A 17037-nucleotide genomic window follows, 5' to 3' on the forward strand; every position below is an offset into this window, starting at 1 on the left:
TCATTTGGTAGCTGTGGATTTAGACAAAGCCCACACTGACAACTTAAAATGCAAAATTATGCCAAATAATTTCTGACATTTATTAGTCGTACGAGTTAGAATTGCACATAGGCCCAAGTGCATTCAATCAAAGCAGGTTGGGAGAGCTAATCTGCAACTTTAGATGATCTGACTCGCGTCTCATTGCATACAAACCTGTACCAACTGCCAAATATGGTAGTTTGCGCACTTCAGCTAATGCTCTTATAGCAGAGCTGACTTTTCATTTAGCATGTTTGCTAACTTTGGAAACATTTAGTCTCTTAGTTTCACATTAGTTAATTTTTCCAGATAATTTTTGTGAACTTTCAGCTGACTAAAGTTCCACATCTGTGTTGATGTTTTGGTCAAGGAGTCTTTAAGTAGTCAGACATTTCTGGTCATCTTAGTGATTAGTACATTTCCGTTAATCCACCAATGGGCTAATGGCATGGCTAAGTTTTCGGCTGGCATGCTAGTGTTTTGGCTAACTTTGTAATTAGCAGTGGGGCCACATTTCAGATATTATGCTAATAGTAAAGCTAATGTTTTGTTTAGCATTTGGCTAATTTTGAAAACACTTAGACTTTTAGCGTTCTATTTTTCCAGATAGTTTCAGTTGAATTAAGTTCCATATCTCTGAAGTTCTAGTTACTGTCTGTTAATTCTTCAAGCAATTACACATTTACATTTATTCCAGTGGTGGGCACAGTTTAGCTCATCTGCTAATATTGGAGTTAATTTTTGCTTTCTTTCATAAAGTTGGTGCACTTACCTTCCCTAAAATTTATTTTTCTGGATAAACCTTAAACACCAACTTACTTGGCTGTGTTGTAAACTTTTTCAGCTGAATAAAATTTGGCTTATGTGTTGATGTGTTGATTGTAAAGTGTCAAGAATTGTTCAAGTATTTAATCTTGTTAATCTTAGTGGTAGGAACTCGTCTGCTCACCCACTAATGTGCTAATGCCAGAGCTAATTTTTCTTTTAGCATTTTTACTAACGTTTAGTGCACTTGGTTCCCCTGAAATACATTTTTCCAGCCAAATTTTAAAGTGCTAATTTACTTTTATTGTTTTGTAAATTTTCCATAGATTAAAGTTTGACATTTGTGTTGAAGTTTTGGTTATAAAATGTCAAGTATTCAAGTATCTTGAAATGGGTGAATATTGTTTACATCTACTAAAATGAGAAAAATACAAGCTATATGGTAAATGTTAAATGTCACACCAAGTTTAGAGAAATGATTTCTTAAGCAAATTCTTCATATTCAAACTTCTACATGTGAAATGCAGCTGATCCAGTCCTCATTTGACTATTTTGGGACTGAAATGTGATCCTACATTTTGCCATTTGATATGTTTATCAAATGGCAAAATGTCAAAATATCAGGTGTCAGTTTCTGTGTGTTCATTAGACATGAAACTGAATGACTGGAACAAAATAAAGCAAGTAATCTGGATTTTTGGTGTCTTGGTGAAGCTGAATATTTATGCCTGAAGAGCAGCTTGTGACAGAAACATTCACAACTGTCTCCTCAGTCATTTCAGTGTCAGACACAGAGACTCCTTTGGTCAAAAATAATGCCAAAGAAAAACATTTTTGTGTAATGGAAGCTCTTCTTTCATTTGTACGTCTGGTATAAGTTTTCTTCTGCGTCTTCCTGCTTCCGAACAGCATGTTGATCACCGTGGTTGTCACTTGTTCAATGAGTTTCTCAGTTTTTTATGTTTCCTAAGACATGTCTCCCGGGCTGTAACGAACGGCCGTGTTGAAAAGTACTCCATGTCCAGACATCAATCAGGGAGTTACAAGAAGGATGGAAATGGTACAAATGTTAGAGGTGGAGAGTCAAGCAGATATCCAAGAACTGAGTTCCAGTAACGGGAAAGACAGCGGATACTTGAAAACCATTAAATTAGTCAACTTAAAATCAATGATTTCTCTGTGATGTGGATATTTGACCTAAACATTGACATGAATGATTGCTCATTTGGGCAATGATGGATCATTAACCCTGTCATACACATTAACTTGCAGCATTCTTTCTGGTTAAAGCGAGTTTTCTCTGGGAAAACAACCTGCCTCTAGCCTGCTTCAGTTTGAAGATCAAGTGCTCAAGAAGTTCTCAGGTGTCAGTTTCAGATTTATGCCTTACTTCAGCCTTTTATAGAGATTTGATATTCCAGAAGTTATTTGTCACGTCTTTCCAAGCACCCAAAATAAATTGCTTGCTGTCTGGCAAAGGGAGGGTCGAGTCTCAGTTTTGGTTGTGACAACCTGTCATGTCATCGTGAGTGCTGTCGCTCCCGCTGCTCTTGCTCTCCAGAGCCAGCAGTGATCTCAGCTCTGAGAGTTTCCTCTCCCAATGGATCCCAAAGGTGCCTGCTGTTTGGATTCTGCATGGAGCAAAGACTCTTAATTCCCATTGTCTGGGCTCAGAAGTGACTTTTGCAATGTATTTGGAGAACTCTGAGCAGGGGAAAGTTGGTGGAGAGGGGGAGCTTCCTGCTGGAGCGATTCTCTCTGGACAATGTGTGGTTTCTAAAGTAACAGGAGTTGCAAGTTTGAGCAGCTCTTCAAAGGGAAGTGAGCTGGACATAAAGGCCCTTGTGGGATACACGGAGCAGAGTGTCAGCAGAGGAATGGACCCTCCTCCTCTTTGCAACATGAATGCACCGCAGACTCAACTCTGCAAGGATTGTGAAGGACCGGCTGAGAGCTTTGAGGAATATTCTTCAAGCAATGGACATTTTGAACCGGACGGTGCCCTTGAAGACACTGAGTGTGCAGGGTTAAGCAGACTATATCATGAATGTCCTCAACACTGTGAGTGTTTTAAAGCTTGCAAGTCCTCTGAGCATTGTGCTAATCATAGCTTAGCCTCTAAAAGTAGCCTTTGCTGTGAACACTGCCCAGAACACCTCCTATTATTTCAGCAATGTAAGCCCTCTGATCAACAGTCGGACTCTTCTGATTATGAGCCAGATGAATCGGAAGTGAACTCTGACAGTTTTGGAGAGTCCGAAATGCCTGGTTTTGTGTCTGAGTGCACAGGAAACCTGAAGCTGCCTCTGGATCATCAGTGTGAGGACTCTGACTCGGAACAGGACCGATCAATTGAGGATTCGGAGCAGAATTTCACCCAAAACATCTCTGACTCCATGGACTCTTTAACATGTGCTGCTAACTTCTCTGAATACGATGAAAGTCAGGACAATGACTGTGATGAAGAGGAGGAGAGCTACGATCATAACGAGATGGAGGTCAGTGATGAAGAGTCCACGTTGTCAGAGGACACACCTGGTGACCCCTGTGAAAGTGACGGAGCAGAGGAAAACATTGTGCAAACCTCTACAGGCGACGCTTCTGAAAATGTTGACGAGTTGCATGGAGACGATTCAGAGGACGAGTCAAGTCAACATGGCAACTTTGAATCCTGCGCCGAGGAAGACCTGTCCTCCGACGACTCAAAATCCTTCAAGACTTGTCTTGACAACAATTTTCCTTCTGATCCCTGCTCGGATTCATCCGAGGAATCCGACAAAGCAGCTCAGGATGATTCAAGTGACGAGCCCATGCAGTGGGAATCCTTCGAAGAGAATGATGCAGAAAAACATCCGAGCATCGAGAAGAGTAGCAAGGAGGATAAAAAGAAAACTTCTGCCGTTGACACAGTTATTGAGGACTACTTTGATTTATTTGATAGAGCAGATTGCTCTGGACGGGCATTTGCACAAAAGCAGAATTACATCTCCTGTTTTGATGGGGGCGACATTCACCATCACCTCCATCTTGAACAGGAAGCTCTGAAACAAAGCATCAAAACGGCTCACAGAGAGGAAACTACAGAGGTCAAAGAACAGGAGAAAGATGTGCGTACTGAAGAAGCAACTGAAATAAACACCCAAGAAAAGGATGAACGTTGTGAAGATTCAGAGGAGGAAGACCTGAACCAGAGAGACTCCGGATCTTGTGGTTTGGAGAACTGGACCCTAAAATCAGAATTGAGTTCAACAAAAGATGAAGCTGAAGATAATGAGCCGTTTGGTCTTTATCCAGAATACTACCAGGACTCTGAAGAGGATGAAATGTATTATGATGATGAAGCCTGGGGATACGATGGGCAAATTTCTGATGATTATGACGAAGAACCCGAGTACTACCTGGACTCATTCAGAGCGGAGAGCACGTTTGCACCATGTGCCCAAGAAATCTCTGTGGAGGGAGATGTTTGTGAAGACAAAGACTCTGTTGGTGAGGACATTGACTCAGAAGGTGAAGTTATGTCCAAACCCCTCACTGAGACGACCTCTGATTTTAAGGACGATAAGAATCCAGATGCTGAACCGGATGGCCTCTCTGCATTTTCAGAGATGGAGCCTTATTGGACACTCACCGACGAAGAGCAAACCAGAGAGTGTTTTCCTGCAGGTGTTGAGGATTACTATGCATATCAGATTAGAAGCATTCAGTCTTCAGATGCACGGCCCTTGACCAGATTTATTCTGGACAGCAGGTCTTCTGATGAAAAAGATGATGATGATCAAGGACCGGAGGATGTCGAGGAATCATCAATCGTGTTGGGAATGAATGTCCTTGAATTAATCCATAAAGAGCAAAGTCTAGAACCTGAAAATGAGCTGCAGGGAATCTCAGACCTTGCACCTCATCTGGGTGTCATTCACAACGTTGCCTCAAAACATGAGGCCACAGCAAGCCAGGATTCAGAGGAAGAGCAGAGTGACGATGAAACCATAGAGAACTGTGAATGTGAATACTGCATCCCACTGACACAGCAGGTACAATATGTGTCATATTTACTACTTTTTAGATCCTCTAATAAACCCAGTCATTTAAGACGGAGTGTCAGCAACGGTATCCTGCTGCACATGGTCATTAGGGTCACATACAACCTGTTTGGTCATACCAGTTTGTTTTTAGCATGAGGAATCCAGAGTCACTGACCACTTGTTGAAGGACAAGATATGATGTTGTGATACTGACATTCTGTATCAACATGGCAGCAGCTGCCGCATCAAGTCTCTTGTAACCACTCACAGAAACACCACAACACATCTAAGGCTGTTAAGTACCTGAAACAGCTTATCGGGAGCCGTTTGAAGTTGCATAGTTCAAAATATAAAGCAATAATTTTGGTTATTTAGCTTAGAAAAAAATTAGGGTTCATTTTTCAAAGTCATATTTTCACCATGTTCAGTCATTTATAAATGTCAGTTTCAAAATAAATATTTATTTAGCAAGTCAAGTATTTAGTTTGAAACTAAATATTTAGTTGGCAAACAAAATACTTAGTGTGAAGCTAGTTGGCAAGCTAAATATTTGGTTTAAAGCTAAATATTTAATTAGCAACTAAATACTTAGTTTGAAGCTAAGTATTAGTTTAGCAAACCACATAGTTTGAAACTAGCTGGCAAGCTAAATATTTGCCATGAAGGTAAATATTAGGTGGAAATCCAAAAATGTATCTTGAACCTATACTTAGTTTTACAAACTAAACCAAGAGCCAGCTTTTATTTTGAAAGTCTGCTTATAGCTCAACATAAGCTCTGAGCTAAAGCTAAATATTTAGTCTGGAGTTAGTTGGCTTATTCACTAAATATTTAAGTAGGTTAAATATTTAGTTTGAAACTGTGACAATTAAACGAGATAATGTTCTATAATTTTTTTCTGATAAGCTAATAAGATTGTTGTTAATTTTTCTCGACATAATGTTACGAACGGCGCTCCGTATCAGCATGAAAAGCAACATGAAAAGCAGTTTGGTTGCTGCTTTCATGTTCAAAGTCAAACTCTTATTGTTTTCCATGTTTGAGCTTCAGGCGCCAACGTTCTGCTTGTCTGCAGGTTCCAGTAAAACCACTGCTCTCCCAGTCGGCATCAGACGATCCAGCAAAGATCTGTGTCGTCATTGATTTGGATGAAACTCTGGTGCATAGTTCATTTAAGGTAAGCTGCCCGGCGTGAGCCTCTTTCTCAGTCATAATAGGAGGCTGACAGCAGAAATTACATCCAATGAAATTGTCAGACTCTGCACTGTTAATTAGCAATGACTTTTATTCTGAAATTGTTTTTGTTTACGCTGAATGCCATAAGTTGCTCTGAACATCCAGGCAAAAGCAGCAGGGTCCTCTTCACGTGTTTCCACTAAACGTTTCATTTAAGATGAAGAAGTTAATGCTGCCAGATAGAAAAACAGAGACTAACAACATGGCTGCATTTAAAACTTATGATGCCTTTCATAACAAATACATTTTTATTCATACATTTTTTCATTTCATTTTTTTCTTCATATTTAATTTTTGACCTTTCTAGATGAAAAATATGCAAAACTGTTCAGTTTCTTTGATTTCTCACAACAAAAATTCCCAGAAATAGTTTGGTCTTTAGGATTTGAATGACACATTTTACACACAAATACCACTGATTACCAGCAGCCTCATGTTTTTACATTAATTAAAATGGATGTTTTATACATTTTGATTCTTTTAGTGGCTGCAGTGGGCGGAAGAAGCTAATGCTAACATGGTAAATCCCTCTGGTCACAGACTGACCTTACCGATTGTCACTGAATATTGCTGTGCAGAACGTGTAGACAAGATTATTCTGTTAACTCCATGTTTTATATAAAACTGATAATAAAACTCAGCATTGGCTTCATCACACATCACTGCTCCCTGCTGAGAGAAGTTCTTAACATTTGTTTCCAGAGTCGCAAACGTAAAATATGCATTTAAATGCAAAACTGCAAAATTAAATGAATGAAATCAGTTAAAGTAACAAACTGTTAAAAATTTACCTATATACAACTGAAACAAAATGAAATACTACAAAACTAATATAAATTTTTAAAAAATTGTTCCACTGGCAGATTATTTCTTGTATAGGAAATAAAATGTCTAATTTTAAATTAAATGATCTGCCAATAGTTTTCAAATCGATAGTAAGAAGTTATTAAATCAAGATCCCATATCTTGCAAGTTAGTTTTGTATTTTATCAAGTGGTATAAATATCTGCACTAGAAAATGGACCAAAAATACTTCTGTTTTTGCAGTGTGTAAAAAAAATATAAAATTATCCACAGAAAATACAAATAAGTCTGTGCAAATATTTTAAATAAGACAAAACTAACATTTTAATGTTTACTGACTGTAGTGAAATGACCGGAGGAAGTGATGAGTTGTGCTCAGTAGGTGCCGGTGTGCAGCTCTTGGTTCGCTCGCGCTGCCAATGCTGAGACGCTGCCGGGTAGATCAGTTTCTGTTTCACTGCTCCTTCCTAAAAGGAGCCGGTGGAGAGGAGCTCGCATGTCTGTCTGCAGAAACCAGAGGCTCTTTAGGGAAGCGTGAGCTGAATCGAGTCGGCCATGTTTAAAATGACGACTACCTGACTCACGTGTCGATGCGTCTCCGGTTGGCAGGATTTCTACCATCCTGAAAATCAGTTTAGATGAAAAGACGTAAAAGAGAACGTCGTAGTCATTAAACTCAGGGACTCTACATATGGAAGACCATTCCTGCCATGAAATAACAGTCCAATAGGAAGCTGTAATTATGAGTTTTGAATTAGTAATTAAGTTTGAAAGTTATATTTACAAGGCTCAAAGTTATGCTTTTTGAAAGACTTTTCATTTTTCAGATATGACTTTAAAAACAGAAAAATGACTTAAAAACTTTAGTTGACTTTTATTCTCATAATTTAAAATTCAAATTTATGATAAAATTCAGAAATGTTTTATTTTCAATTAACTTTACTCATATTTATCACTTTAAAAGTCAAAATTGCCTTTAAATTACATTTATGACTTTTGTTCTCATAATTATTACTTTTATTATTGTATTTATGACTTTAAAACAGAAATATCACATTGGAGCTCAAAATTATGACTTTTATTCTCATTATTCTGACTTTAAAAATGGCAATGACTTAAAGAAAAGCATCTGATCCTGTGGCGTCCATAACGATGTGAAAAGCCCTGGAAGGAACTCCACAGCTTATATACAACGTATAAAATGTGCAGAGAGCCTCTGCTTTGAAATTCATGAGTTCCTCCATATTTGATTAAGTTGTTATAATAACCTGATGCTGCACTGTGCACACTCTCTGTCAGCGCTGATGAAGATTCTCTCACCTCAGCATGCTGATTGCTTGGAGTTTTAGATGTGTGGCTAAATAATGTCTGAAATTATGACTGATGCATTTATAAAATATATCTTCAAGTTTCATCAATGATTAACTTTATTTGGAAAACAAACTATTTATCAACTGAGTTGAGAAGTATTAACGTGGTTTTATGCAGATTGTCTTTAATAACCCAATGTTGGGTTATTAAAGACAATCTGATCAATCATGTCTAATCATGTCTAATTTATCTTCAACAACAATAATAAATGTGATGCCAGAAAGTAAATAGTTGCTGATATTTTAAAATTACTAAAGAAAATGAACAAAATATGTAATTTTTACTTGCTTCTATTTCATTTGGCTCATATATTTTTACATTTTGCCAACATGACACAACAATAAATGGTATTACACCATATATAGTTTTATTTTTTAATTTTATTTTTTTTTAACTTTATTTCTAATTAATTCAGACGGTAGCTTTCAGTATTAATTCGTTTTATGGCTGTTTTTCATGTTTTTTAGGAAAATTTGCTGCCGAATCATTTAAAGCAGAACTTGTTCTAACAGGGTATCCAATATGAAAACTAATTAATTTACATCACAGCGTCGCCACTCGAGCCCCGCGCCTTTATAGCTCCTCTTCCAGTGATTCAACATCCGAGATGCATAATTCAGATGCTGAGAATTCACCCAGTAAATCATTTTATTTTTTTTAGCTTCGCCTCCTTGTATCTCTGATGTTTTACTAATTGAATATCAAGACTCGAATGGGTTTTTAAAGTGCTTAAAGTTGTAATTGATATGTTTCTTGTCTGTTTTCTATCTCCACAGCCTTTGAACAATGCAGACTTTATCATTCCAGTGGAAATTGAAGGAATTGTTCATCAGGTAGGAACTTAAATCATTTCATTATGGATAAACAATTTGAGTTTAAAAAGCTTAAAATGGATTTTGATTTGGCTCCAATTTGAATGCAAACCTCCTATTTTTCATAAATAATTGGGTGAAAGCGTGGCTTTGCCAGCTGGTTTTGAAGCTGCTGCTCCTGGCAGAGCTGAAGCTCTTTATATTGATGGCTCCCGGCTGCAGGTTCCTATTTCAGGCCCGATAAAATAAGGAGAGCCTGCGAGGCTTCTCAGAAATACCCGCCATCAATCTCAGTCTGTATCACATCTTATCCCCAGATCAGCCTGCAGCCTGACATGCTATAGCTGCTAGCGGCTAGCCGCTAGCTGCGATTAGCTCTTCTAGCTGACTGAAAACAACAAAATTCAATCCTGTGAAGCTTTGGGTAGCAACCAGTTACATTTACTTGAGTGATGAAAAATTACTTCAGTGAATGCTTTTTATTTTTTCTGGATGCTAACTGTGACTAACTTCACTTTTAAAATATATATATATATATTTTTAACATCTTTGTTAAAACTGTCGCCATGTTGTGACAGTTTGATATGAGATGGATAATCTGTGAAAACGTCGATCTCCCAGAGCTGCTACTGCCGACTGAAGAAATGCACCAAACAACCAATCACAGCCAGTAGGCAGGTCTGAGCGCTGTCAATCATGCTCATATACTCGCTGTTAAATGTGTTGATGGTGGAGAAATGACTTGCTGTTAAAGGAAATCTGCTTATCTGCCATCATCTGTGGCTATGCTAATTAGCATTAGCATTCTAGCTGCAGCCTACCAGAAAGAAATCATCACACAGAGGTGATTTACAGCGGTAAGACCCGCCTCCTTTCTCTGATTGGTTGTTTCTAGATTCTCTCATTCTGTACAGGGTGACAGTTTCAGCAAATATGAAAACAGAATATTTTTTATAAAAATTAAATACTGCAGCTTTAATGAAGAAAAATCTTGTTTTGATCAAAAGTTCACCAAACACACACCTACAGTTTTTGTTAAAATTTCATAAGTTGGAAAAGGAACTGATTTGTGAAGAATTATTATGCCTGATTTTTGTTATTTTTTAAAGTGCTCCCTCCTCTGGGCCTGGGTCTGCTTCAAGTACTCCAGGATCGGCTTGTAAAAGTGGGGAAAGCCTATTCTGGATGACTTGGTTCAGAAACATGGCTGCCAGCATCTTACAGTTAAATATAAGGAAATTCATTTAGAAGAATAACACCATTTCTATAAAATTACAACTTTAGCTTCCTTCTAAAGTTGAGTTTATTTTCAGTGACTCTTATATTTCTGTGTCCATCAGGTTCATGTGCTGAAGAGGCCGCATGTTGATGAGTTCCTCCAGAGGATGGGAGAAATGTTTGAGTGCGTTTTATTCACCGCGAGTTTGTCCAAGGTTTGCTTCCCTAAATCTTCTCAGGTCATCGTCATGCTGGCTTGTAACATCACTGGGGACGGATTTATGTGTGACATTTCACCTAAACTCATCTTTGCTTTTACAGTTTAGCTCAAAATGAAAAGTTTAAAATCTTAGTTTAAATACTATCATAGTTTTGAGCCATAAAGATTTAAATATTGAATTGCAAAGTGGTAAAGACACTTGTAAGAATGGCGGCTCTGCAGCATTGATGAACTGTTGCTGTTCACAGCACAGAGGCTGTTTAACAGGGAACTAATTCATAAATATGTTTGCTTATTTGGACCAGAGGAAAAAGTACAAAGTTTATTTCACTAAAGATCTTCTGTCTTTCACCAGGAATTAAGCGCCAATGGGTGTTTGTGAGCATAAAGTCATTTTCCAGCTGTTTTTACTTTTTGTCAATTGTTGATTAAAACAAAACCCACTTAATTAGAGTAGCTACTTGGCTTCAGCTGGAAATGATTTGTTTTCTATGCCTGAGTCAAAAAATGACAGTATTTCAATCACCTTCCCTCCCAACATGTAGCATTAGCTTGATGTGAGTTTCTAGGGCCAAATAACTAACCACATATTTAGTTATAGAGTTTGACTGACATGACAAACCTTTTTAGGATCTACATTAACATGCAGCAGCTAAACTCCAAAGAAGTAAAACACAGACTTGATTACGTGGAGAAAAGTGACTCTCTCACACCAGTATGTGGCTTTATGTATAAAGTATTCAGGTGACACGGCTGTTGGGAGGAACATGTGTGCCTTGGGATAAAAATATGAGGAAATGCATCAATATGAATGCAAACTGTAGTATCAGCAGGAAGTAAACACCCAAATCAGTGCAACCTTGGATGTTTGTGAGCATAAAGTTGACTAGATCAACATCTGCTTTATATATAAAGTATTCAGGTGACACGGCTGTTGGGAAGAACAGGTAAGCATTGGAATAAAAATTCTGGTCAGATGTGAGCAAATATTACATCAACGCTGTTGCCAGAGTTCTGGTGTGCTAAACTATAATTTCCTGTGTTTTTCTGTCTCGTTTCCTCCAGTATGCAGATCCTGTGTCCGACCTGTTGGATAAAGGCGGAGCCTTCCAGAGTCGCCTCTTCCGGGAGGCGTGCGTATACCACAAAGGGAACTACGTTAAAGACCTGAGCCGCTTAGGCAGAGACCTGAACAGAGTGATCATCATAGACAACTCCCCCGCTTCCTACATCTTCCATCCAGACAACGCAGTACGCTGCTCCGGTGACTAAATGCCTAAAGTCTGAACTTTATTTCCCACTAAAATCACCGTTTTAAACCTCCAGGTTCCCGTCGTGTCCTGGTTTGACGACATGTCAGACACTGAGCTTCTCGACCTCATCCCCTTCTTTGAGAGACTCAGCAAAGTGGACGACATCTACGACATTCTGAGGAAGAAGAAGACTTCGAGTTAACCGATGTTCGGGTACGGAGAGTCACCAGCGACTGTCGATTCGGGGCCACGGAGGCTGGCGAGCCGCAGGCTCCATCGCGCTTCCCACTACAAGGACCACGCTTTAAAAGACAACGCGCATTTAATCTCATAATCTCACAGCGTGTTGGATAAATCCACCAGTTATCATCGGAATGCTTCATGGACTTACCATAGCCTCTGTAGATAACTGGAGAGCAGAGTGTGTGTGTGTGTGTGTGTGTGTGTGTGTGTGTGTTACATGACAGGTGTGACCTTTGTAACTAGATTGTGTGAACAGTTGCGCAGTCTTCTACAAATAGTCCTGGAGAAATGAGCCACCATTACTCATTTTAATGTCAGTATAATGTAGCATTTGTACAACAGAATTATTAACACGATCACACGGAAAATAAGGCGTCGTAGCGAGAAGTCGATGTAATCGCCTTACTAAAAATAACTGGGGAGCTACAGGCGGGAAGTATAACCTTAAACATTCAATACATCTGAATACAAATGTTGATGATCGATACTTTTGTATATAGAGATAAAAATGTTTTATGATGTTTGAAAAGATATGCACAAAATATGCAATGCTTCAAAATAAAAAATAATGCTCATTATGCTAAAACCCTGTTTAAATTGCCTGTTCAATACATGTGCTTAAGAAAATCACACAACTAAATCCCCACTTTACTTTAACCCAGGAAAGAAGATTATTTAATAATTTAAGGTGACAGTTTAGCTTTATTAGCTCTCTGTCTGAAGAGCTTTTGGCTTGAATAGCTGTTAGCGTTCTCATTTCTCAATGATTCTCCACTTCAGTCTGCAGCTGGTAAGATACTGACAACTTCACACATGCTGCTGTTTGAACACACTTGAATCTCTATTTTATGAAAGAAGATGTTACGTTTTCTGATTTATGATTAACTGTAACTGTCTAGAATCAGTTTGTGTAAATGTCTAATTGTACTGTTTTTAGTTTAAAGAACAAATGCGACATCCTGTCAAAGAACTGGCATGTTAAAATACTTTACTATTACTTAGGAAATGAGACATATTGCTTTGATATATGTGAAGAAACTGACAAACAAATTAGTTATACTAATGAACAGAAAGGGTTTGAAAAGGGAAAATTTAATGCTTTAAATTTTAATATTAATTTAAAAGGCATTTTTAAAATGGAATCTATAACGAATATCTTTTCATGTCATCATTATTGCACCGTTTTTGTCATTTTGACAGCTAACCACTGGCCATGTTCCTATATGAACTATAGCTTTAGCATAGCCACATTAGCAGTTAGCCATACAGGAAGTTATCATCCATCTAATCTGTCACCAAATTGATAAAAAGGTACATCTAACTTTATTACTTCAATTTTTGCTTTACAGTTTTCATTCAGTTTGACTCTGGATAGCCGTTAGCGGCTATCCAGAGTTATTAGCATGACTCTTATAACCATTTTAAGCTTTATGGGTTTGTACAGCAATATTTGAATATAATTATCTTCAAAATGATGCTCCTCTTCCCCTCCACCATTCCTACAAAAACAAAAATCTGTTAACTTAATGCCGAGTAGCTGTTAGCTTTACATTAAGTAGCTGTTAGCTTAGCGCTCAGTAGCTGTTAGCTTGACTATAGCTGTCCATGTTAATTTGTCTTCTGCAGTTAAAAAAAACATTTCTTTTTATTTCAAATTCTGTTTTCAGGGATTCAGTGTGTAGATTTTAAAACTTAAACACCGGAACAGGATCGCTTGATCCAAACCGTAAATAGTTTCTGAATCATCTCGCTGTTTATTGACAGTAACGGCTTTAACAGACCAGGTCCAGTCAAATCACTTCAACATTATTTACAACACAACAGAAGACACAGTTTGAATTAAAATAGGTTTCTGGAGACAGTCGGGTAGTTTAAGCTGCTTTCAAAGAGACTAAATAAAATATTTATACATTATTGAAGCGTCAGGCGACTGCAGGTTTGGAGTTTCTTTCAGGGATTTCCTGTGAAAACAAAACAGAAATTTTACATTTTTAAAGTAAAGCTGCTGTAAAACCAAAGTACAGAGAAATTAGTAATTTATCTTTACTATCCTGTTTTTTTTGTCCTGATTTCTTTCAAATGTATTTTTATTAATTATTAGCAATGTATTGGTAAATATGGCAAAGGACTTTGTACAGAAATAAAGTTAACAGATTTTAACCTGCAGACAAACAGGTAAAATAAATACAGTGGAAAAAAGACAGAATAACAGCATGAAGAAGAAATAAAATGAATAGAAAATAATGAATTCAGTCAGATTACACAGCAATTTGTCAATCTTGATTGTGATTTAAGAGAATATGTTATGAATTTAAACTTAAAATTTGTTTTGACTTTATAGACATAAGACAGCAGGACTTGTATGGATAGTTTGTAAACTGAAAGGCTTTTATTTTTGTAAATGAGTTTAAAACTTTAAAAATCAGTTAAAACATTTAATTTTTGACTAAAATTGAAATGTTTTTAGATTTTATTTTGTCTTAAGTAGCAAAGCAGAACTGTTTTCTGTTTAGTAAACGTGAGTCAGTTTTTGTAGGGAACTGTGAATATTAATATTTAATAAACTCTTCAGTGTGTTTGTGGTTCAGGTCGTTGGAGCGATTAAAGTTCAGTATCTGGGTCAGATGATTGAACTCTGTTTAATCTGAGGCATCATAATAAAACTAAAAATAATTCCCAGCAGCTTGTTGGTGCCTGACCTACATACCCACTGATAGAGTCGGATCATAAACACCTTACATTATTTACAGAACGTGGCACCCTGGGGTGCCGAACCGTTTCACCGACACACACCGATCACTTCTCTGCGTTTTTGTTCACATTTTCAGCTGATAATTCTGGACATTTTGACAACTTTTCCTTCGTTTTTCGGAAGAAACTCAAAGCTTTGTTATTACCCCCCCCTAGTGGTTGAGGTTGAATATTGCAGAGGAAGGCATTTAATTTTTCTACCAAACTTATTCATTAAAAATGATGAGTAGAACTATTTTAACTTGGTTTTACTGAAGTAAAAGTAAAAAGGTGACCGAAGAACTAATCAAATTATCAATCATTTAATATTACATCATCAGACTGACCAAAATAAGACATTTTGTATTTTAAGAATCAAAATTAAAATAATTAATCTAAATCATATAATTCATGTAATAAAATTTTCCAAATCAATTTATTTCAAAATAAAACTCAACTGGCGCCATCTGGCGAATTTTGTTTTGTTAAAAAATAACAGTGAAAAGTGTCCAAGAAATTAATCGAGAGTAAAAAAGAGTTCCTGAGTAAGTAATGAAAACAATCATTTGATGATTAAAAACACATCAGACAGACCAAAATAGAAAGTTAAAATAAATTTTTTTCTATTTTAAAGATCACAATTATAATTCATATAAATAACAAAATCAAGCAAAAAAAAAAAACAACATTTTTCTAAATCTTTTCTTCTCAAAGTGATGTTTTTTTGGGGTTTATATGTTATCTGATTTAATTAGATAACTGTTAATTTTTAAAAACTAAAAGTCTGGCTGCTTTTGAAAGAGATTTAGATTGAATTATAAATTACTTAAAACTTTTATGAATTAAAGCTATCAGACGAAGCCTGGCAGTAACCGTTTTGAAAAAAAATGTATTATAAGAGTATTTTTCCTAAGCTTTCTTTTTACTGGAGTAATTTTATTAAGTATTTCTGCTCTTACTGGAGTAAATTTCTGGATTTTCAACACACTGAATGGAAAAACATTTCTATAAAACGAAATGCCAGTTTTTCAGTTTCATATTAGAGTTACCTGGAGGAATGCTGCTTTATTTTGTTCTCTAAATGTGCAGAAAACTCCCTGATTTTGAGAATCTGCAGGTATTTCTGGGTAAATTGTGACAAAAAGCTGCACCAGGTCTCATTGTGCAGCTCTGCTGACACCTACTGGCCAACAGGAGAACTGACTCCCGTCCTTCCATTTTCCTGCTTGTGGTTCAACATTTTCTGGATTTTTCTGTTGAAAAAGCCTCAAAATATTTTAAAGCATATATAAAAACTTCTATAGACTGCAGCTTTAGAAGGTAAAATACTCTGATACCTAGGCTCAATTATGGAGCTAAATCAGAGCCAAAAAGTTTGGCTCCGATTTAGCCAAACTTAAAAAAAAATTAACTGAAAAAAAAAAAAATTTAATCTGAAAAGTTGTTTTGAACATTTCTTTAAGTTTTGAAACTTTTTTTCCAGTTTCAAAGCATTTGTTTTTGTTTTTAACTAAATTTCGATGAGCTGATGTTTGTAGAGCAGCCATTTCAGAAGCACCATGTACACTGCAAAAACATAAAAGTCTTTCTAAGTTATTGATGCCAGTACTCATCAATATTATGGAATTATTTACTTAAACCAAGCTCTAATAAGTTGCTGAAAAGTCACTTTTAAGTTAGTTTTGTCTCATTTGAAGTGTATAAATATATTTTCTGTAGAAACTGCAATAATTACTTGGTGAGATTTTGTGTTTTTGCAGTGTAATTAGTTATTCCTACCTGTGACTCGGAGCTGAGCTTGACTTCTGGCTTTCCCGGATGTGAACTCCACCAGGCCGCTCATGTCGGCCGCGGTCTGCCGCAGCGTCAGCCTGTGGACCGTCCCCATCTTCTCCAGGCGGACCCGTGGGCCGGGCTGCAGCGGCTCGCCGTTCAGGCTCCACGCCGGGGCGCGGGCCGCCGGTGCCGACACCTCGCACTCGAAGCAGGCGTCGTCCGGCGCCGACACCGCCACGTCGCTCAGCTCCCGCACCATCAGCTCAGACTGGGCTGGTGAACAGAGGAGCGAGACGGCAATCACCGAGAAACACAAGAAAACAGTTTCCTTTAAGATGTCTGACAGCTTTTCAGACAGTTTGACATCTATGAACAAATCTGACTGATTCCAACCAACGGAAACCAAAAACTAATAGTAATAGTAATCTGTAAATAATTATGAATTACCTCAGACATCAAATTTAAACATGACAGTTTCATATCATTTAGAAACGCGGCCCGTCAAGTAAGCAGCTTTTCTGCTTTAAAACTGCATCCAAAGTCAAGGGGATTTTTAATAAAAG

The 17037-nt window shown here is 37.3% G+C and overlaps 2 protein-coding genes across 2 annotated transcripts in view; one reads left to right on the top strand and one right to left on the bottom strand.

The window, feature by feature from the left end:
* Positions 1 to 2474: 2474 nt before the first annotated feature.
* LOC106908594 (uncharacterized) lies at positions 2475 to 12554 on the top strand. Its single transcript, XM_014974730.2, has 6 exons — positions 2475 to 4820; positions 5887 to 5988; positions 8999 to 9055; positions 10375 to 10467; positions 11538 to 11723; positions 11799 to 12554. The coding sequence occupies exons 1-6, from the start codon at positions 2475 to 2477 to the stop codon at positions 11925 to 11927; spliced, it is 2913 nt and encodes a 970-aa protein (XP_014830216.2). The 3' UTR covers positions 11928 to 12554.
* The window catches only part of LOC106906652 (obscurin-like), a 44903-nt gene continuing 40128 nt past the window's right edge, over positions 12263 to 17037 (bottom strand). The window contains exons 37-38 of the mRNA XM_088003199.1: positions 16478 to 16747; positions 12263 to 13929 (exon numbers count right to left, since the gene is read on the bottom strand). Of these exons, the coding sequence (XP_087859325.1) occupies positions 13919 to 13929; positions 16478 to 16747 (281 nt within the window). The 3' untranslated portion in view covers positions 12263 to 13918. The remainder of the gene's footprint in view (positions 13930 to 16477; positions 16748 to 17037) is intronic.

The sequence above is a fragment of the Poecilia mexicana genome, unplaced genomic scaffold (genome assembly GCF_051168715.1).
Source record: "Poecilia mexicana isolate PSO_F unplaced genomic scaffold, ASM5116871v1 scaffold_2, whole genome shotgun sequence".
In the NCBI taxonomy this organism is placed as follows: Eukaryota; Metazoa; Chordata; class Actinopteri; order Cyprinodontiformes; family Poeciliidae; genus Poecilia; species Poecilia mexicana.

Excerpts from the sequence above, each read along its gene's own strand:
- LOC106908594 (XM_014974730.2), top strand. The coding sequence starts at position 2,475 with ATGTATTTGGAGAACTCTGAGCAGGGGAAAGTTGGTGGAGAGGGGGAG. Across the intron at positions 5,989-8,998 it reads TGGTGCATAGTTCATTTAAG|CCTTTGAACAATGCAGACTT; the intron begins GTAAGCTGCCCG and ends CTATCTCCACAG. Across the intron at positions 10,468-11,537 it reads TCACCGCGAGTTTGTCCAAG|TATGCAGATCCTGTGTCCGA; the intron begins GTTTGCTTCCCT and ends CGTTTCCTCCAG.